This window comes from Marmota monax, unplaced genomic scaffold (genome assembly GCF_021218885.2).
Source record: "Marmota monax isolate L192 unplaced genomic scaffold, Marmota_monax_Labrador192_F-V1.1 WCK01_AAM20220418_F8-fsc00096, whole genome shotgun sequence".
NCBI lineage: Eukaryota > Metazoa > Chordata > Mammalia > Rodentia > Sciuridae > Marmota > Marmota monax.
Window position 1 is genome coordinate 2,215,435 of NW_026695236.1, and position 22,362 is coordinate 2,237,796.

The following is a 22,362-nucleotide window of genomic DNA, read 5'->3' on the forward strand; positions in this document are numbered from 1 at the left end:
CTTGCCTCACATGTTTGAGGCCCTAGGTTCAATATGATGTGTCTCTACTTGAGTAACATCCTGAAATACTATATAAGCTGAAAATAGTCATAGTGAAACTCACCATTCCAGCTGAGTAACGTGGCTGCCACAAACTACAGCTCACTGTCTCTGTTCACTTTCCTCTAAACCAGAGGATGCCAATCTACAGACCTGTTCCAGTAAAAAGTATTATTAGCACTTGGTCTTGCTCATTCATTTATGTATTCCCTATGTACCTTTTATATTGTTGTGGCCTAATTGAGTAGCTAAAGGCCTTTAATCTGCAAGTCTGAAATATGATTTCTTTTTCGCCCTTAAAATAAGAAGTTTGCCAACCTCTGCAAACAAGTAAAGTAGCCTCCATTAGATTAGATCAGCAGAAAGTATAGCCTCTATAGCTAAAACCAACCTACTGTCTATTTTTGTAAATAAATGTTTTATTGAGACATAACTGACTCTACTGAATCTGTGCCAGTTTGTTCATGTTTAGTCTTTGCTCTACAATGGCAGAGTTGTATAGATGTGACACTATGCAGAGCCTGAAGTATTTGCTATCTGGCCTTTCTTGAAAATGTTTACAAACCTGCACTTGATCGTGGAATTGCTATATCTATGCCTTTGAGGGTATTTTTTTCCCTACTTTTCTTGTAGAGATGATAGAACTAAGGCCTAGTAAAATCTTGCACAAAGTTCAACAAAGAGTTCCATTAAATTGAGTCAGAGCATGAATTGCTTATGTCCCAGTTGCTCTTTGTAGAAATATGGTGTGTCATTTTTCCTTTGTGCCTTCCATATGCTGTGCTCTCATTCTGCTTATTTGCTACTCCCCAGTGGGGATATGTTACTACATGAAGGCGATGAGGCTCTGGGGCCAAACATCTGAGTTCAAATCCTGGCTCTATCGCTGTATAGTTATTTATCAGTGTTAACAGTGAAATATGACAAAAGGTCCTATCAGTGAAATAAAGTAGGGAGAAGTTAGTAATCAAGTTAGCCGAAACTGAGCTCTTTCATAATCAACATATCCTCATAGTTTTATAGAAAACTTTTGTCACTTGTTTTGTTTTTTGCAGTGCTGGGTTCACACCCAAGCCTTCATGCATGCTAGAAGTTTGCTCTACTACTGAGCTACATTCCCAGCCTTTCATTTGTTCTTATAGTTATCTAATGAAAGTCTTTTCTGAGTGGAAAAGAAGAGTTGGATAGATCATTGCCTTGGTTGGAGTTACTGCGAGCCAGCTGAACAGCCACTCTGTTCTTTTTTTTTTTTTTTTTGCTTTTCTTTATGTGAGAGGGCACACTTTATTGTCATGTTGTTTCAAAAAGACATTAACATTTTCCTTATGAAAAAATAGTTGTTATTCTTTAACATAAATTGTACTTGATTTTTTTTAAATTTTTACTCATTTATCTTGCACACTGAGAAGGTATTTGCTGGGGTCAGTGAGATACTGATCAATCAATTGTATTTTCAACTAATGTAAAATGCATCTCTGACACATTTGCAATTGTTTTCATTTTATATAATAGCATCATGCACAATCAGCATGAGAAGAGTTTGCTCATTAATTTTGGTATCAATAGTGGGTTAGGTACATTGAAAAGATGTTGAGAAAATTATATCTATAATGGTGGAATCTCCCAATTCTTTGTTTTCATTTTTTCCTGTGGTGCTTCTGCTCTTGATATTTTTTTTTAATTTTTAATTTTATTTTTCATTGTCACATAATAATTGTACGTGTGTATTGCGTACAGTGTGATATTTCAGTGCATGTGTACAATATGTAACTGTTAAATCAGTATATTCATCGTTTCAAAGGTTTAGCATTTCTTTGTAGTAAGGAAATTCAAAATCCTCCCTTCTATCTACTTTGAAATATATGATAAATTATAGTTAGCGATGGTCCCCTCTCTGTGCTGTGTGGTAGTGTTCTGTGTAGAACACTAGAACCTGTTCCTTCTATCTAGCTGTAATTTTGTACCCATTAATCAACCTCTTCCTATCGCGCTTGTCTCCCCACCTCCCAGCCTCTGGTAGTCACTCTTCTTCTTTTTTTCTTTTTCTGATTTCATCTTTAATTTCTTTATTTTTTTTTTAATTTTTTATTGTTGGCTGTTCAAAGTATTACATAGTCCTTGATATATCATATTTCACACTTTGATTCAAGTGGGTTATGAGCTCCCATTTTTACCCCACATACAGATTGCAGAATTACATCAGTTACACATCCATTGATTTACATATTGCCATACTAGTGTCTGTTGTGTTCTGCTGCCTTTCCTATCCTCTACTATCCCCCCTCCCCTCCCCTCCACTCCCCTCTTCTCTCTCTACCCCTCTACTGACATTCATTTGTCCCCCTTGTATTATTTTTCCCTTTCCCCTCACTTCCTCTTGTATGTAATTTGTATAACTCTGAGGGTCTCCTTCCATTTCCATGCAATTTCCCTTCTCTCTCCCTTTCCCTCCCACCTCTCATCTCTGTTTAATGTTAATCTTCTTCTCATGCTCTTCGACCCTACTCTGTTCTTAGTTACTCTCCTTATATCAAAGAAGACATTTGGCATTTGTTTTTTAGGGATTGGCTAGCTTCACTTAGCATAATATGCTCTAATGCCATCCATTTCCCTGTAAATTCTATGATTTTGTCATTTTTTAATGCAGAGTAATACTCCATTGTGTATAAATGCCACATTTTTTTTATCCATTCATCTATTGAAGGGCATCTAGGTTGGTTCCACAGTCTTGCTATTGTGAATTGTGCTGCCATGAACAGTGTCCCTGTAGCATGCTCTTTTTAGGTCTTTAGGGAATAGACCGAGAAGGGGAATAGCTGGGTCAAATGGTGGCTCCATTCCCAGCTTTCCAAGAAATCTCCATACTGCTTTCCAGATTGGCTGCACCAATTTGCAGTCCCACCAGCAATGTACAAGTGTACCCTTTTCCCCACATCCTCGCCAGCACTTGTTGTTGTTTGACTTCATAATGGCTGCCAATCTAACTGGAGTGAGATGGTATCTTAGGGTGGTTTTGATTTGCATTTCTCTGACTGCTAGAGATGGTGAGCATTTTTTCATGTACTTGTTGATTGATTGTATGTCCTCCTCTGAGAAGTGTCTGTTCAGGTCCTTGGCCCATTTGTTGATTGGGTTGTTTGTTCTCTTATTGTGTAATTTTTTGAGTTCTTTGTATACTCTGGATATTAGGGCTCTATCTGAAGTGTGAGGAGTAAAGATTTGTTCCCAGGATGTAGGCTCTCTATTTACCTCTCTTATTGTTTCTTTTGCTGAGAAAAAACTTTTTAGTTTGAGTAAGTCCCATTTGTTGATTCTAGTTATTAACTTTTGTGCTATGGGTGTCCTATTGAGGAATTTGGAGCCCGACCCCACAGTATGTAGATCGTAGCCAACTTTTTCTTCTATCAGACAGCGTGTCTCTGATTTGATATCAAGCTCCTTGATCCATTTTGAATTAACTTTTGTGCATGGTGAGAGAAAGGGATTCAGTTTCATTTTGTTGCATATGGATTTCCAGTTTTCCCAGCACCATTTGTTGAAGATGCTATCCTTCCTCCATTGCATGCTTTTAGCCCCTTTATCAAATATAAGATAGTTGTAGTTTTGTGGATTGGTTTCTGTGTCCTCTATTCTGTACCATTGGTCCACCCGCCTGTTTTGGTACCAGTACCATGCTGTTTTTGTTACTATTGCTCTGTAGTATAGATTGAAGTCTGGTATCACTATACCGCCTGATTCACACTTCCTGCTTAGCATTGTTTTTGCTATTGCGGCTCTTTTATTTTTCCATATGAATTTCATGATTGCTTTCTCTATTTCTACAAGAAATGCCGTTGGGATTTTGATTGGCATTGCATTAAACCTATAGAGAACTTTTGGTAATATCGCCATTTTGATGATGTTAGTTCTGCCTATCTATGAACAGGGTATATTTTTCCATCTTCTTAGATCTTCTTCTATTTCTCTCTTTAGGGTTCTGTAGTTTTCATTGTATAAGTCTTTCACCTCTTTTGTTAGGTTGATTCCCAAGTATTTTATTTTTTTTGAAGATATTTTGAATGGAGTGGTTGTCCTCATTTCCATTTCAGAGGATTTGTCGCTGATATACAGGAATGCCTTTGATTTATGCGTGTTGATTTTATATCCTGCCACTTTGCTGAATTCATTTATTAGCTCTAATAGTTTCTTTGTAGACCCTTTTGGGTCTGCTAGGTATAGAATCATGTCATCTGCAAATAGTGATAATTTAAGTTCTTCTTTTCCTATTTTGATGCCTTTAATTTCTTTCGTCTGTCTAATTGCTCTGGCCAGTGTTTCGAGAACTGTGTTGAACAGAAGTGGAGAGAGAGGACATCCCTGTCTTGTTCCAGATTTTAGAGGGAATGCCTTCAGTTTTTCTCCATTCAGAATAATGCTAGCCTGAGGCTTAGCACAGATTGCTTTTACAATATTGAGGTATGTTCCTGTTATCCCTAGGTTTTCTAGAGTTTTGAACATAAAGGGATGCTGTACTTTGTCGAATGCTTTTTCCGCATCTATCGAGATGATCATATGGTTCTTATTTTTAAGTCTATTGATGTGGTGAATAACATTTATTGATTTCCGTATATTGAACCAGCCTTGCATCCCAGGGATGAATCCTACTTGATCATGGTGCACAATTTTTTTGATATGTTTTTGTATCTGATTCGCCAGAATTTTATTGAGGATTTTTGCATCTAGGTTCATTAGAGATATTGGTCTGTAGTTTTCTTTCTTTGAAGTGTCTTTGTCTGGTTTAGGTATCAGGGTGATGTTGGCCTCGTAGAATGAATTTGTAAGTTCTCCCTCCTTTTCTATTTCCTGAAGTAGCTTGAAAAGTATTGGTATTAGTTCCTCTTTAAAGGTTTTGTAAAACTCTGCTGTATACCCATCTGGTCCTGGGCTTTTCTTAGTTGGTAGTCTTTTGATGGTTTCTTCTATTTCCTCAATTGATATTGGTCTGTTTGGGTTGTCTGTATCCTCCTGACTCAATCTGGGCAGATCATATGACTTAAGAAATTTATCGATGCCTTCACTATCTTCTAATTTATTGGAGTATAAGGATTCAAAATAATTTTTGATTATCTTCTGCATATCTGAGGTGTCTGTTGTGATATTGCCTTTTTCATCCCGTATGCTAGTAATTTGAGTTCTCTCTCTTCTTCTCTTCGCTAGCATGGCTAAGGGTCTGTCGATTTTGTTTATTTTTTCAAAGAACCAACTTTTAGTTTTGTCAATTTTTTCAATTGTTTCTTTTGCTTCGATTTCATTAATTTCAGCTCTGATTTTAATTATTTCTTGCCTTCTACTTCTTTTGCTGTTGTTTTGCTCTTCTGTTTCTAGGATTTTGAGATGAAGTATGAGATCATTTATTTGTTGGTTTTTTCTTTTTTTAAGGAATGAACTCCAAGCAATGAATTTTCCTCTTAGAACTGCTTTCAATGTGTCCCATAGATTCCGATATGTTGTGTCAGTGTTTTCATTAATCTCTACGAATTTTTTAATTTCCTCCTTGATGTCTTCTATAACCCATTGATCATTCAGTAACCTATTGTTCATTCTCCAAGTGATGTATTCTTTTTCCTTGCTTCTTTTATCGTTGATTTTCAGTTCCATTCCATTATGATCAGATAGGATGCATGGTATTATCTCTACTCCTTTGTATTGTCTAAGAGTTTCCCTGTGACATAATATATGATCTATTTTTGAGAAGGATCCATGTGCTGCTGAGAAAAATGTGTAACTGCTTGATGTTGGGTGGTATATTCTATATATGTCAATTTAGTCTAGGTTATTAATTGTGTTATTGAGTTCTATAGTTTCCTTATTCAACTTTTGTTTGGAAGATCTGTCCAGTGGCGAGAGAGGTGTGTTGAAGTCTCCCATGATAATGGTATGGTGGTCTATTAGACTCTTGAACTTGAGAAGAGTTTGTTTGATGAACATAGCTGCACCATTGTTTGGGGCATATATATTTATGATTGTTATGTCTTGTTGGTGTATGGTTCCCTTAAGCAGTATGTAGTGTCCCTCTTTATCCCTTTTGATTAACTTTGGCTTGAAATCTATTTTATTTGATATGAGTATGGACACTCCTGCTTGTTTCCGACGTCCATATGAGTGATATGATTTTTCCCAACCTTTCACCTTCAGCCTATGTATGTCTTTTCCTATCAAATGCATCTCCTGTAGGCAGCATATTGTTGGGTCTTGTTTTGTGATCCATTCTACTAGCCTGTGTCTCTTCATTGGTGAGTTTAAGCCATTAACATTTAGGGTTATTATTGAGATATGGGTTGTTCTTCCAGCCATATTTGTTTATTTATGTTACTAAACATGGTTTGTTTTCCTCTTTGATTATTTTTCCCCCCTTTACTGTCCTACCTCCCACTGTTGGTTTTCATTGTTATTTTCCATTTCCTCTTCCTGTAATGTTTTGCCAAGGATGTTTAGAAGAGATGGTTTTTTAGCTGCAAATTCTTTTAACTTTTGTTTATCGTGGAAGGTTTTAATTTCATCTTCCAACCTGAAGCTTAATTTCATTGGAAACACAATTCTTGGTTGGAACCCATTTTCTTTCAGTGTTTGAAATATGTTATTCCAGGATCTTCTAGCTTTCAGAGTCTGTGTTGAAAGATCAGCTGGTATCCTGATTGGCTTACCCTTAAATGTGATCTGCTTCCTTTCTCTTGTAGCTTTTAGAATTCTCTCCTTATTCTGTATGTTGGGCATCTTCATTATAATGTGTCTAGGTGTGGGTCTCTTATGATTTTGCACATTCGGCGTCCTGTAGGCTTCTAGGATTGGGGATTCTGTCTCATTCTTCAAGTCTGGGAAGTTTTCTCCTATTATTTCATTGAATAGATTGCTCATTCCTTTGGTTTGAAACTCTGTCCCTTCCTGTATCCCAATGACTCTTAAATTTGGTCTCTTGATGTTATCCCATATTTCTTGGATGTTCTGCTCATGGTTTCTTAACAGTCTTGCTGAGCTGTCTATGTTCTTTTCAAGTTGAAATACTTTATCTTCATTGTCTGATGTTCTATCTTCTAAGTGTTCTACTCTGCTGGTAGTATTCTCAATTGAGTTTTAAAGTTGGTTTATTGCTTCCTGCATTTCTAGGATTTCTGTTTGTTTTTTATAACCTCTATCTCCCTGTATAGTTGATCTTTTGCTTCTTGGATTTGTTTATGTAATTCATTGTTGACGTGATCTTTCATTGTCTGATTTTGCTGTCTGATGTCTTCCTTAAGACTCCAGATCATCTGAAGCATGTATATCCTGAATTCTTTATCTGACATTCCATCTGCTGCAGCTATTACCTCTTCTAACGTTGAGTTGACCTGCATTGCTTGTGGTCCTTTCTTTCCTTGTCTCTTCATACTGTTTGCGTTCCTTTCTACTTGGTGAAACTGTTATGCTATTGAATTTTCCCCCTATATATTTATATTGGTCTTGTATAGTTGCAAAGTCTCCCTCGCAGGCACAGGCGGCGGCTCTGCCCCTCCTCCAATTGGGGCAATGTGCCTACCACGCCGGCAGGCCACTGGGCCTGCTCTGCCAGTCGGTAGCAGGTCCGCCTACCTTGCAGGCGCGGGCGGCGGCTCTGTCCCTCTGCGAGCCGCTAGGCTTGTTCTGTCGGTGGTCGCAGTTCTGCCTACTTTGCAGGCGCATGCAGCAGCACTGCCCCTCTGCAGGCCTCTGGGGCTGTTCTGCCAGTGGGTCACAGGTCTGCCTACCTTGCAGGCGCGGGGGTCAGGGCGACTCTACCCTTCCACAGGCCACTGGGCCTGTTCTGTCTGTCGGTTGCAAGTCTGGCCTGTTCTGATGGTGGTCACAGTTCCGTCTACCTTGCCAGCACAGGGGGAGGGGGCGACACTGCCTCTCAGCAGGCCGCTGCTCCTCTTCTGCCGGTGGGTCGCAGGCCCGCCTACCTTGCAGGAGTGATTGGAAGCTCTGTCCCGCCACGGGCCACTGGGCCTTTTCTGTCGGTGGTCACAGTTCCGCCTACCTGGCAGGCGCGGGGGGTGGGGGGCGGCTCTGCCTCTCAGCAGGCCGGTGCTTCTCTTCTGCCAGTGGGTTGCAGGCCCGCCTACCTTGCAGGAGTGATTGGAAGCTCTTTCCCGCCGCGGGCCACTGGGCCTTTTCTGACAGTGGTCACAGTTCCGCCTACCTGGCAGGCGCGGGGGGTGGGGGGCGGCTCTGCCCCTCAGCAGGCCGCTGGGCCTGCTCTGTGGGTGGTCACAGTTCTGTCTACCTTGCCGGTGTAGGGGGAGGGGGCGGCTCTGCCTCTCAGCAGGCCGCTTCTCCTCTTCTCGCCACTCTGTTCTTAATAAAGCTGAGTGTTGTTTACATTCTCATAGGCATATTCCAAGGGTTAAATAAAGTAACTTTTGTAAAAATGTTTTGAATATGGCAGATACTCTAAACCGGCTTCTCTCCTTGCCTTTCATTTCTAGAAGTATTTTGTCATGTTCATTTTGTTTGGTAGTCAACATATACTACACATGCAAATTTTCTATTTGTTTTCTAAAATAATTCTTAGAATGTAACCTCAGGGTGAACTTGTTTGGGTTGGCAAAGGGAAATGTGGGGGCATCTCAACCATGACTGAGGTCTAGGGAAATCGACTCGAGAGTTGAACACAGATTTCATTTGGCCTTTCCCTTATTTAATTACAGTATGAAGCCAAGGGCAGCAGAGCAATCAGTTACTGCCACGAGACGATGCCTGGGTGGGTCCATGATGTGCTGGGCCGGAACTGGGCTTGTTTCATCGGAAAGAAGGTGGGAAGTACTCCTCAGAAAGTGAATGTGAACATGACACCCCTTGAAAGATCCCAGGAAAAGTGAGTTGCTACAAGTGAAACTTGTGTTTTACTTTTAAACCTGTTTAATTTTGTTTATGTATGTTTAATTTTATTTATCACATGTATGGTATATGTATATCCATTCTTAGAAACTTTTATTTTGATTATATAGAATGTGTTTGGACTAGAAATAAGCCATGTCATATAAAACTTGAAAATGTTTATTACTATAATTGACAGAAGAAAAAAAAATTAAAACATTCCAAAGTAACACCCCAATAGTAACTTTTTATTTTTTTTTTATTTATTTTTTTTATTGATTGTTCAAAACATTACAAAGTTCTTGATATATTATATTTCATACATTAGGTTCAAGTGGGTTATGAACTCCCATTTTTACCCCAAATACAGATTGCAGAATCACAACTTTTTAAAAAGCTCATATAAAGAACTATGAACTCACTGTGTCCTCACCTGGCCCTCCTTGAATCTATCCTAAATTCCATCTTTAAGGACACCAGTTATACTGGAGTAGGGTCCATCATAATGACCCCATTTTATCTTAATTATCTCTTTAAAGGCCCTGTTTTCAAATATCCACAAGCTGAGATACTAGAGGTTAGGATTTCAACATATAGATTTTGAAGGGACAAAATGCAGTCTGAAACATGAAGCTAAAGTGTTTCTTAAATTAAATCTACTGTAAGTGTCCATGATCCACACAAGCAAGAAATTTCAGACTTCGTTAGTTTTGAAAGTGGAAAATCAACAGCTATCTACCTTTTCTGTTTTATTCAGTTAGAAAATCACTAAAAGTGTAATGAACAACTCATCCAAAGCCAGACAACACTGGCAACCAACCACCACAGCAGAGAGGGGTAAAGGAAGATGAGTTCTAAAGCATGAATTGCTCATTTCTGAAACCTTGACCAAGATGTAAACCAACTGATTTTTTTTTTTTTTTTTTAATTTGATACAGAGTCTCACTAAGTTGCTGAGGCTGTCTTTGAACTTGCCATCGCCTCAGCCTCCATAGCTGCTGAGATTACAGGCATGTGCCATTGTGCCTGGCAAGTTGATTTTTTTTTTAAATAGCTTTGTTTGGCTTGATCCTTTAACAGCATATTTCTTACTAAGCTGTCCACTTTTTGTTCTACCATCTGTGATCCACTGTGTACAATTGTGTGTTATTAGATATTTCAAACGTTATTTTATTTAGTGAAGCTTCTAAGCAGAATCTATGTTGCCTCACCCATGAAATGAGCATGTGGGACTAAATTATCTTCTAGGTCTCTATCGGCTCTTAATGATCTGTTACCTATAGTAAGATACATTATTTTTAATCTCCTTGGATCTTAAACATCAAAAGTAATAGTGCTTAGAAACTCTGGTGGCATCTTGTCATTACTGTAATGTGTATATCTGCAGAAGAGGTTTTATTAGATGTTATGAGTAGGCAAGGGAAGTAGGGCTGTGTATGCTTCTGAGATATCGATAGGGAAAAGTGACTCCTCAATGGAAAATTTTTCAGAAATATTTCACTTGCAGGGGAAAAACCTACCACACCAAATTTAAAATAGGTTGTAGATACTATAGATAATATAGATGTAGTCTGTGGGTACTAGAGATATTACAAAAATTAAAGATTTAAATATATATATTTTTTACCAGTTCATGAAATTTAGAGAATTTTAAATATCTTAAAATAACGTGGTTATATGCATGCATTCTCTATTTCCCAAATGGTTCAATAGTTTAAAATGTCTCCTGGTTTTTAAAAATACCTTTACTAAGTTGTAATTGATATACAACAAACCACATGTATTTAAAGTGTAGAAATGATAAGTTTTGATATTTGTATGCACTTGGAAAATAATTATAAAATCAAAATAATGAACATTGCTTATTACCTTCCCTCAATGTTTAGAATTCTTTTTCTTGCCTCTCCCAAGGTAACCATTGATCTGCTTTCTGTAAATTTATTGTGCATTTTCTAGATTTTCATATAAAATAAGAAGTATGCAAGTGTATATGTGTATTTCACAATTTAAAATTGACTCTGGCCCTTTAAGAAACACTTAAAACAATTATATCACTTGGTTTTGTTTTTGCGTGTTTTCCAAAATGTGACACAAGCAGTTTTATAATCTAATAAAGATATCCCTCTAATTTCACACTTTGCAACAACTGAAAAATAATTTTGATTAAAAATTATCAATGTGATCACAAATTTTTCTTATTATTTGCTGTGCTCTTCATTTTTTTTTTTTTTTTGATGAGATGAAAATACTTTCTCTACAAACATGAATTAAAAGAGAAAGAAAATTTCACAGTATGCTAAAATGTTACTCAGGTATATCTTGCTTTGCATAACTGACTGTTCATGGAAGTCTTGGATAGTGAATCACACTTATACCACAGAATGTTTTTAAATAGGGATAATAATGTTGAAGTCTGTAATCCCTAGCTCCTGGCACATAGGTTTGATGAATGTTTGGACTAAAGAAATAATCACCTCTTTTTTAATGCTTTGTAACATGCTTTTTATGTGTTAAATTTTTTTACATCTCATCCAAGCATTTGTCATAAGATAAACCAGTGCTCCTCAAATTTTAATGCTATCGTGAATCACCTAGGGAAATTGTTAAAGTGCTGATTTTGTTTTAGGTGGTTTGGGTTGAGTAGAGTTGGCTTTTCTTTTCTTTCTTTTTTTTTTTAAATTTTTTTATTAGGTGCTCAAAACATTACAATGATCTTGACATATCATACATTTTGGCTTTTCTTAAAAACTCAGATATTATTGCTGATGTTGATTCAAGAACCATATTTTAAATAACAAGGATAAAAAAAATCCATACAGAATTCTTTTGAATTGTATAGTTATAATATGTGCACACTATATTGATAGTGCATACAGTTTGCACTGTCTTTGTTTTTTTTTCTTATAGAGGTGCATTGTAGGAACTGTAGAGAATGGGGAAAACGTGAGATTCTCATACCACCACTCATAAATAAACATGGTTAGCAATTAAAAAATATAACTGTGGGCTGGGGATATACCTCAGTTGGTAAAGTACTTGCCTCACATGCACAAGGCCCTGGGTCAATCCCCAGCACACCACACACATACACACACACACACCACACACACACACACACACACACACAATAAAAGTACTATATATAAATATAAATAAGATAAATAAATATAAATAAATGTACTATAGATTTACAAAATTAATTCTATATAAACTGATTATCTTTTAAATATCAGTATAGTACAAACTCTTCATATCATTAATAATCTTCTAAATATTTTTACTGAATAAACCATATAGTAAATGAAGTAGTTGTTTAATTCCTTAATTTAGAATATTCATTTAGGTTGTTTGCAATCTATCATGAATATAAAAGTGTTTCATTGAATATTATTATACATACATTTTAGCTAATTTTAACTTTGAGAAGAGACAATATGGTTCTAGGCTATTGCCAGTTGTCTTCCTAAAGGAGAATACCACTCTCAACTTTTAGTTGAGCACCTATTTTAGTAAAGTTTAAATCAGCAAAGACTGTATCTGACTATCTCACTTTTGCTGGCAGGTATTCTACTAGGCTCTACAAATATGACCACAACTTTGTGAAAGCTATCAACACTATTCAGAAGTATTGGACTGCAACAACATACATGGAATATGAGACTCTTAGCCTGAGAGATATGATTAGGAGAAGTGGCGGCCATCGTCAAAGAATCCCAAGGTAAAAACATATGTCTCTTTATCACAATTAGGCATTGTCAAATGCCATCTTCCAGCTAGCCCCATCTGGTTGCTTACTATTTTATTGATCATCCCAATGTAATCTTTTTATGTTATCTTTTTAGATCCTCTTCCTCTCCTATTTATAGATATTCTATTGCTTTCCAAGTCCTGTTTTGGGATTTTTCTGGGTAGTATCTCTTAACTTCCATTACTCCCTTTCTACACTGGCTTAGGGCTTTGTCATTACTCTTTTGTTCAATGGATTACTATCCTGCAGCCTCCTCTCTCTCTCTCTCTCTCTCTCTCTCTCTCTCTCTCTCTCTCTCGTACTGGGGATTAAACCCAGGGACACTTAACCTCTGAGCCACATCCCCAGCCCTTTTTAGTTTTGAGACAGGGTCTCTGTCAGTGGCTGAGGGCCTTGCTAAATTGCTGAGGCTGTCCTAGAACTTTGATACTCCTGCCTCAACCTCCCAAGTCTGGGATTACAGGCATATGCCACCATCCCTGGCCCTGCCTCCTATCTCTTTGTGTCTGTGAGTTTGTTCTCTTATGCTCCCTGTCCCTAGTTTTACCCATTCTATGAAATGCAGCAAATTTCATCTTCCTATATACTCTTTTACAACTGTATTCTGCCCACTATCAAATGAATAAATTTACCCTGGTATCCAAAGTCATCTAAATATGATCATAAGTATATTTACTGCCTTGATCTGCTTTCAAACAATCTCAATTGATGATACCCAATTCCTGAAAACTCCCTTTTCATTTTACCTATTTTTACCACTCTCCTTTTGATACCCCTCAAATTGCTTATATTAATGGTCAAATATGCCACTTGGAAAAATCTGAAACTCTCAGGGCTTTAAGGTCAAGCAAATAAAATTCCTTATTTATCAATATATTTCCACTCTCTTCAGCCAAAGGTGGCATTTTCTCTCTTTAGTTTACAAGCATCTTGGAGTATTTCTTACTTTGGAAAATTATGTCATAATACTTCAAATTTGTCTAATCAGTATAACAGTTTTTATAGAAACTGTAACTATAGCTAGCAAAGGGTTTAACATTTGTTAAGGGGCCAAGGATATTCCTGTGATGCCCATACCTTCTTTGGAAGAAATTGATAACATGATTAAAGGAAAGGGAATTAGAAACAAATAAGGATCTAATGAAAGTTGATAAATTATGTAGGTAAGTTATTTTCCTTAGTATATTGAAATATTCTACATTTCTCAGAGAATATAGTGCTTAATTCCCTAAAATCTAAAATCCATGGTTCAAATTTTCATTTTTGCAACAGACAGTTGAGTAATTACTCACTTAACTAAGATATGTAACTAATTTTTTTCATCTGCAGATTGATAATCCTAATGCTATAGCATTTCCTAATTGGAAAACTATATGGAGTTTTGTCTTATTCAGCTGATAACGTTTCCCTGTAATTGTGACCCTTTCTCAAAAGAATCTTCTGTGGTGTTTCTCAGAGTGTATTCTGGGTCTGGGAATTTCCAGTCCATAAGATGCTCTGGCCAATCAAACTTGAGAAAAGGGAGCATATCATACATATGCCCCTCTTGGAGTCACTAATCGGAGTCCTGTTGGGTCTATGTGAGGCAGGAAGTTAAAATGTATTTAATAACAAAAATCCAAAGGAGTCTTCAGAGTGGGAGTTTTAACAGTTGAGCCTGGGAGACTGGCCTCTGAGCCTCAGACACAACAGCTCTGCCATGTGTCATATGTTGTGCTTCTGAAGGACTATTCTGCTTGGTTAAGCTCTCTAGTTCATCCAGCCAGTTCTGTTTCAGAGGAGGGCTACCTTTAGGGAAGGCTGCTTTTACTACTCAATCTCCACAGAAAGTTTAAGATAAGGAGATGGAATCAAATGAATAGGAAATACTGAAACAGATATTACAGTCTGGCTGACAGATTCTTAGTAGACTTTTTGTATAAAACTTAGTTCTGTTATAATAATGCAGTAATACAATAGAAACTTTCAGATTCTTTTTAATTTTTTTTTTTTGTACCAGGGATTGAACCCAGGGGTACTTAACCACTTAGCCATATCTCCAGCCCTTTTTATATTTTATTTTGAGACCTTGTCTTGATAAGTTGCTTAGGGCCTTGATAAGCAACTTGCTGAGGCTGTCTTTGAAATCTCGATCCTCTTACCTCAGCCTCTCAAGCTGCTGGGATTATAGTCATGAACCACCATGCCCTGCTCAAAGATTCTTTTTAATTTTTTTTTTTTTTAGTTATACATGGGCACCTTATCTTTATTTTATTTATTTTTATGTGGTGCCTCACATATGTGAGGCAAGTGCTCTGTCATTGAGCCACAACCCCAGCCCCAAAGATTCTTTTGTTTTAAATTTATTTATTTATTCTAATTTGTTATACATGACAGCAGAATGCATTTCAATTCATAGTACACATATAGAGCACAATTTTTCATTTCTCTGGTTGTACACAAAATGGAGTCACACCATTCTTGTCTTCATACATGTAATTAGTAATGATGTCCATTTCATTTCACCATCTTTCCTACTCCCATGACCCCTCCGTTCCTCTCCCTCCCCTTTCCCTTATCCAAAGTTCCTCCATTCCTCCCATGCTCCCTCCCCATCCCCATTATGGATCAACATCCACATATCAGAGAGATTCTTAATCTGAGGCTTAGGGTGTCTGTAAAATTGCTGATATTCCAGACAAAATTTGTTTGAGTATCTCTTTGAGTCCAGAATTTTTACCAGATTTCTGAAGAATCTGGACTCAAAACCTTAAGAGCTGGGTGTGTACAGTCCTTAAAATGTGTATAATTCTCTTTTTGGCATCCACTTGAACTCCCGTTTCCCTCTTTTTATTTTCACCCAGTAAGCTTCACTTCTTGTTTTTTTTTTTTTTCTATGTATGAGTATATTGATGGACAAATACCCTGCCTTATAGAATGATGGGACATGAAAATTAACATTTAAATACTTGTTCTGTGCCAGATACTCAATTAAGTGTGTCAACATCTTACTTAGGACTCTTAATGACATGAATGACAATGACAGTTTTTATCACCATAGCTGCTTCTTACAGACTTGGAGATAGGTACTGTTAGCCATTATCACACTACTACTACTACTACATTGACTTTACTTAACAACCCTTTGAGGTAGGTAAGATTATAGCCATTTAGCAGATATAAACTAGTTTTATGAAGTTAAGTTCTTTGCTAATGTCACAGCTACTAAGTGGTAAAGCTGTGACAGAACCAAGATAGATGCCTTGAAATTGCATGATACTGCCAAACTTAAATTTCTCTGTTATTATTCATATTATTTACTAATTTTTACATATCTGAGAAAATTAGTTTATATGTATTGATTGAACTTTTTAATTCTTCAATATAGGGTGCAGTTCAGGGAAATGGATCTCAAAAATAAAAAAGTGTAACATAAGCAACTAAAACCATTATCACTCAAAGATGACAGGCATAGGTGAGAGTGGATTGAAAGTATAATAACTTTTGCTTTGTAACTATAAGTTGACCACTCTTGTCATCTTGATTTTTTTCTGTTGTGGTAATTCTTGTGATTACAACATTTCATTTGATTGACACCTCTTGCATAAAATCGGAGAGAATTTAAATATTCTTAAGTCTTTTAAATCATTGAGTAATAAGGATAATGAGCATAATATTAGCATTTTCAATTTAGACAGCATTTTCATATATATATATTTTCATATATATATATTCACATATAGAATCTGTGTGTATACAATTGTCATTTGATTTTCACCCTGACATAGAAAGTTAAGAAAAATAAGTATATCCTACTAGTTCATGTTTAAGAACAAACAGGTTTAAAAACATTATAGGACTTACTATCACAATATTAGTAAATAGCTGAGATATGTCTAGAATTCATGAACCTTGCCTACTCTGCCAAAGTCTTACTGCTAAATTTCACAGTCTTTGGAACTTCTCTTGATTCAATCCTAAAGCACCATGTTATATATTAAGTACCTCCAAACTTATATTCACTTAAAGCTAAGTGATTCACATATAAGATTTAGAAGGACACATTTCCTGCTTAGAATGATTCCTAATTTTATCATTTTGGGTACCACCCACTTTAGCCAATGGCCACAAGTAGGTAGCCACTCTCCAGGACTGACTCTGCTGTATTGACAGAGTACCCACATCTTTATCCTGGCCTCCACATGAACACCCCTGGTGTTTTTTTGTTTTTTTTTACAGACTGTCTTATTCTACCAAAAATCATCAAATCTTACCTGCATCAAAGATTGTTTGAGTGATGCTCACTCAGTCTTAATTCCAAGAGGACTTATTTCTAGACCCATAATTTTAATATGGTAATTCTCCCCATGAATTTTTAATTTAATATAACCAAGTGAAATAGAAATTATTGAACTCACTTCTATTTAGTCCTTGAACATTATGAACTTGACAAGATCTTAGATATCGGGTAATTATATTAAGAAAGGAGCACATATAATAACAGATTCTAATATAACTATTTTGGGTTTTTTTCTGATTTATTTTTTGATTCATCGACAAATTTAGTGTGCCAGATAAGCTGGTAAAAGTAGGAAAACTAGAAAACACAGGCACAAGCATTCCTATGTATAAACAGGAATTTTAGAATACATACCTCCACAGTGTGTTGCCTTGACATTTGGGTATATTTATCTTCTGCTTGTTCTTGTGTTGGTAAAGGATACAACCACAAATCCAGTAAATAAAATAAAAAGCCCGAAAAAAAAATCGCAAAACAATTTATTTCCTTTCAAAATTTGTTTGTGCCCTATTGTTTGGCACTGGGGATTGAACCCAGGGGTGCTTAACCACTAAGCTACTCCCCAGCCCTTTTTCATATTTTATTAGAGACAGGGTTTTGCCGAGTTGCTCAGTGCCTCCCTAATTTGCTGAGGCTGACTTTGAACTTGTGATCCTCTTGCCTCAGCCTCCTGAGCTGCTGGGATTACAGGCATGCACCACTGTGCACCCTATTTTTATTCCTAAATCTCAAATCAAATATCCCAGGTTTGTTTTCTCCCATCATGTATGTAAAATTCTACTACAAAGCTTTTTATATATATCTTGGTTATTTCTGGGGCATTTACAACATTAACTATAACTTTATTATACTCATTATAATAATTTCTGTATGCTTCATGTCTTTTAATATTGTCTTCCATGTTGCCTAAGACCGCCTCATGTTCATTTCCATAACATATAGACCTTCAACTAATCTCCTGGCTAAGAAAATATTTTAATGACTAATTAATTAACATTTCTGTATAGAATATTCTGTCTGGTCCATAAAATTGTCAAGGTTATTATGACTTTTCAAATTATTTATTAGTATTTTCTTCTTTGTTCCATCTCACTTCAGTTTTGTACTATGTCATCTCTGAGTGGAGAGGGAACCTCTGGGGAATAAGTGCAGAGACTATGAAGTAGTCCAGAAGGGGCCTTTGCCATTGACTAAAGTAGACCTACTAAAAACCAGTTGCTGAAAAGTTATTACACAGTGGTATGACAATACCATATTACATAAGAAATTCAAATGGTTTACAGTAATAGAAAAATGAATGTTACTACTGTGCAAAAATAATGCCCTAACAAAAGAGTTGAAGAAACATAGAGGGAAGAGAGTGAATTTTCCTTGGACTTTGGTGGGTGGGAGCTGAGTAGTTTTTAAACTTAGAAGTTACAGGAAGACTCTAAGAGGAGTTTTAAGTGGTGTTCAACAGGGATTTTAAATAAAAGGAGCAACAACCCAAAGACATGGAACAATGATGGCATTTGGCTGACTTAGAAACTCCAGAAAGTCTGTGTCTGGAGCTACAGCTGTGTGTGTGTGTGTGTGTGTGTGTGTGTGTGTGAGAGAGAGAGAGAGAGAGAGAGAGAGAGAACGCATGTGCATGCATGTGAGCTTATATGAATGAGTGGGTATATCTGTCTTAAATCTCTAATATAGAGATGCTTGTAGAATAATTTTCTCATTTCCAGAAAAATATCTTTTCATTCAGAGGCCCAGGAAGCTTTCATTTGCATGTCTGACTTTCCAACTATATCATATAATGTATAGTTCTATAATGAGAAAACAGTTTTATCTGTCACTTGTACAGCTAGACTGTCTATACTTTGACTTTTTCCTTCTTGGATAACTTCTTTCACAGCCATGCCACTAGTAACACCACTATCTCCTGAGTCAAAAACAGTTAGTCCTGTCTTTATTTCTACCTCTCTTTGTATGCCATCTTCAATTTCTTATATCTCCTTTCTTGGTCAAACTGTCCGAAGTGAGAATGAGAACACAGCTTTTTAGGTGTACTAAAAATAGCATTGCAGTGATATATGAAACCGGTATCATTTCACAAGAGAGAGTAACTGGATCCTGAAAAAGAAATGTTTATTGAAAGCTACTTATGAAACTGAGTTGTATAATTGGCACATTGTGCAATAGATACACTGAAACACTCATGAGACAATTGCTTTTTGGATCTGAAGCTAGATCCTAGCTAGATTAATAGTTGAAATCATGGAATTAGAGTTTAGAAAATCATCCTCAAAGGAAAAACTGTATGTTGATGTCACGCATATCTTTTCATCTTAGGCCAAAACCTGCCCCACTGACTGTTGAAATACAGCAAAAGATTTTAAATTTGCCAGCATCTTGGGACTGGAGAAATGTTCGTGGTATCAATTTTGTTAGCCCTGTTCGAAACCAAGGTAAAAAAAAAAAATAACAAAAACTGAGTTTTCATTAATTTATTCTGAACTATTCTTTGAACATTTGCTATATATCAGACTCTTAAGGTTTTGGTTGTATAGAGGTGGAAAGAATGTGATCTGTTTTAGTAAAGAAATGTTTAAAAATGTGGCCTATGAATTCTCACTCTTTTCATTTGTATCCATGGCAGATTTTGGTCATAGGTAATCTTTGTAACTGAGGTCAACATTTCTTCAGTATCTTTCTCATATTGTTCCAAGTAAATAGCAATGACTAGAGTGATATGTAATCCAACTCGTTTGTCCTGTGAGTAGGAAAGTCTGCTGTAGAAATGAAGAATCATATACAATTAAAATTGGTCTTCCTTATATGCATGGGGTTGCTGTCATCCTTTGTCAGCTGTCTTTTCAATCCCCTATCATTTAGACTTTAATTACTGTATGAGCCAAGAAAATGGCATTTCAGAATTTTATTCTGGAAGGTTTTTTGACCTATTTAAGAAACCTTAATTCATTTTTTATATCAGAATATGTATCTGATGGTAAGTACAAACCCAGTTTCCTGAATCAAAGCCTGGAAGCAGAACTCAGGATTGTCAAAAGTATCACTGTAATTGAATTCTATCAATTATTTCCAGAAATTTGATACAATGAGTTGATTTAGTAAACTCTTTACCTTCACTTGGTAGCAATTTATCTGTTAACCTAAGTTTTACCCAACAGTTATTTGGAGAATCTTTTGTGTCATACAATTTGCACATGCCTAATCTAAAAATCTTCAGTGTTCTAAAATAGAAAACTTTTTGAGTGTCATCTCAAAAAGGTTCAGCTTTCCTGGCATCTGTCCTCAGCATGAGGAAGTTCAGGAGCCCTCTGTTTCATTCTGAGTGTATACAGCTTTCAGCAGGTCTGATAGCAGCCAGTGGGCACCAAGACTCACCAACTCTAGGGAAAGTATAGATCTTGAAATCTTTTCTTCTCTACCTTCTCTGTTTCCTGGAGAGAACTTTGAAAAGGTGGGATTGGAAATGAGGAAATTTGAAGATAATTGATAAAGGAATGAAAGGTAAAAATAAAAGGTCGATATTGAGAGAATTAAAATTTACCCCATGACCAAACAAATCCTCTATATGCCTATTGTAATGAAGTAAGCAAGTAATTTATTGCATATCATGTTTTGACTGGATTATTGAGAACCTAGGACATGGTTAGCTCTCCATAATGTAAGCTACCAGTAGCACATTATTGCATCTGTTATTGTTTATAGAAAAAAACATTTAATGTATGTTAGGAAGTTTTTATAATGGCAGAGGGCATAAAGACTAATACGGAAAAAAAAGACTAATATGGCATAGCTCTTATCCTAGAGACTTACAGTTCAGCAAGATTTGCAAGCAAAACTCTTTAAGGTAAAATGTGATAACTGCTTTAATGAAGTATTTATAAAATTCAGTGGGAGAATAGGAGACGCTTGAAGGAAAAGTTTAATTTCCCTCTCATCCTCAAAAATATGATTGATAAGTAATAATAGGAATAAATTTGGGAAAGAAATTTGACTTTCTAAAAGCAAATTCTTGGATGGTGGTTTTCTTGTAATTTGGACAAACTGTCATTGTCTCCAGTGCTCCCTATTCCTTGAGTGTTATAAATATGATTTCTACAATCAGCAATTTTAAAACAAAGAACTTTGATTAATTGCTTTTGAATTGATTCCTTATCTGTACTAGTACATAGAGTACTTGAGGAAATAATGTCTTTAAAAGTTCTTCATTAAGTTTCCACTAATTTTAACAATTTCTGTGTTTGAAATAACCCAAAATTCTGGATTAGCTACAGTAGGGGAATTCACAACTTTTATCTACTTGGAGAGTAAATCAAGATGAAAGACAAATAAGGTTTTACCTTTATACTTGAAGACATCTTTTAGAAAAAGTCATTTCTGGCTGGGCACCATAACATAACATCTGTAATGCCAGTGACTCAGGAGTCTGAGGGAGGTGTATTGCAAGTTCCAGGACAGCCCCAGCAATTTAGTGAAACTCTAAGCAATTAGGGAGACCCTATCTCAAAAAAAAAAAAAAAAAGTAGGGGACTGGGGATGTAGCTGTGGTAGAAGCACCCTGGGTTCCATCCTTACTTTAAAACATACAACAAAACAAACTTTATAACTAAATTCACTTTAGGCATGAGAGTGAAGGGAAGTTAAAGAAGTTGGGCAAGATGGACTTCCTTTGTTCTTACAGCTGTGCTGCATTTACTTATTATTGTGTCATCAAGAGAGAAGAGGTATGACTCACATTGGCCACATCAATTTTCCTTATGTTTAAAATCATGTCCTTTAAGTCCCAGTTTTAAGGACTGTTTATTAGAATAGGATAGCCAGGACCTTAAACTGCCTTAACTACCTGATCCATCTTAGGTAGAAGATAAAAAGAAATTGCTGTAGGATCAGGTGACTTGCCCTGCATCACATGGCTAATGAGTGGCAAAGCAAAAGAGGAGGGGAAAAAAGAATCCTTGGGCTGGGGATATAGCTCAGTTGGTATATAAGGCCCTGGGTTCATATGCCCAGCACCACACACACACACACACACACACACACACACACACAAAAAAAAGCCAGACACGGTGGTGCATGCCTGTAATCCCAGCAGTTTGGGAGGCTGAGATGGGAGAATCAAGAGTTCAAAGCCAGCCTCAGCAAGTGTGAGGCACTAAGCAAGTCAGTGAGACCCTGTCTCTAAATAAAATAAAAAATAGAGCAGGGGATGTGACTCAGTGGTTGAGTACTGAGTACCCCCCCCCCGCCCCCTAGTTCAATTCCTATTACCAGAATTAAAAAGAAAGAATCCTCACTTTTTCCTCCTGGTTCAGTGTGTTCTCCACTATTAGAATACATACCATATGAAAAACCCATTATCTCCTTGTGATTATGGAAATAAAATCATTGCACAGCTCTGACTGAGTTAAAGCCACTTCTTATT

The 22,362-nt window shown here is 36.5% G+C and overlaps 1 protein-coding gene across 1 annotated transcript in view; it reads left to right on the plus strand.

Annotated features, from left to right (window-relative positions):
- Ctsc (cathepsin C) overlaps positions 1–22,362 on the plus strand; it is a 43,708-nt gene that overhangs the window by 16,286 nt on the left and 5,060 nt on the right. The window contains exons 3-5 of the mRNA XM_046439343.2: positions 8,742–8,908; positions 12,473–12,628; positions 19,263–19,378. Of these exons, the coding sequence (XP_046295299.1) occupies positions 8,742–8,908; positions 12,473–12,628; positions 19,263–19,378 (439 nt within the window). The remainder of the gene's footprint in view (positions 1–8,741; positions 8,909–12,472; positions 12,629–19,262; positions 19,379–22,362) is intronic.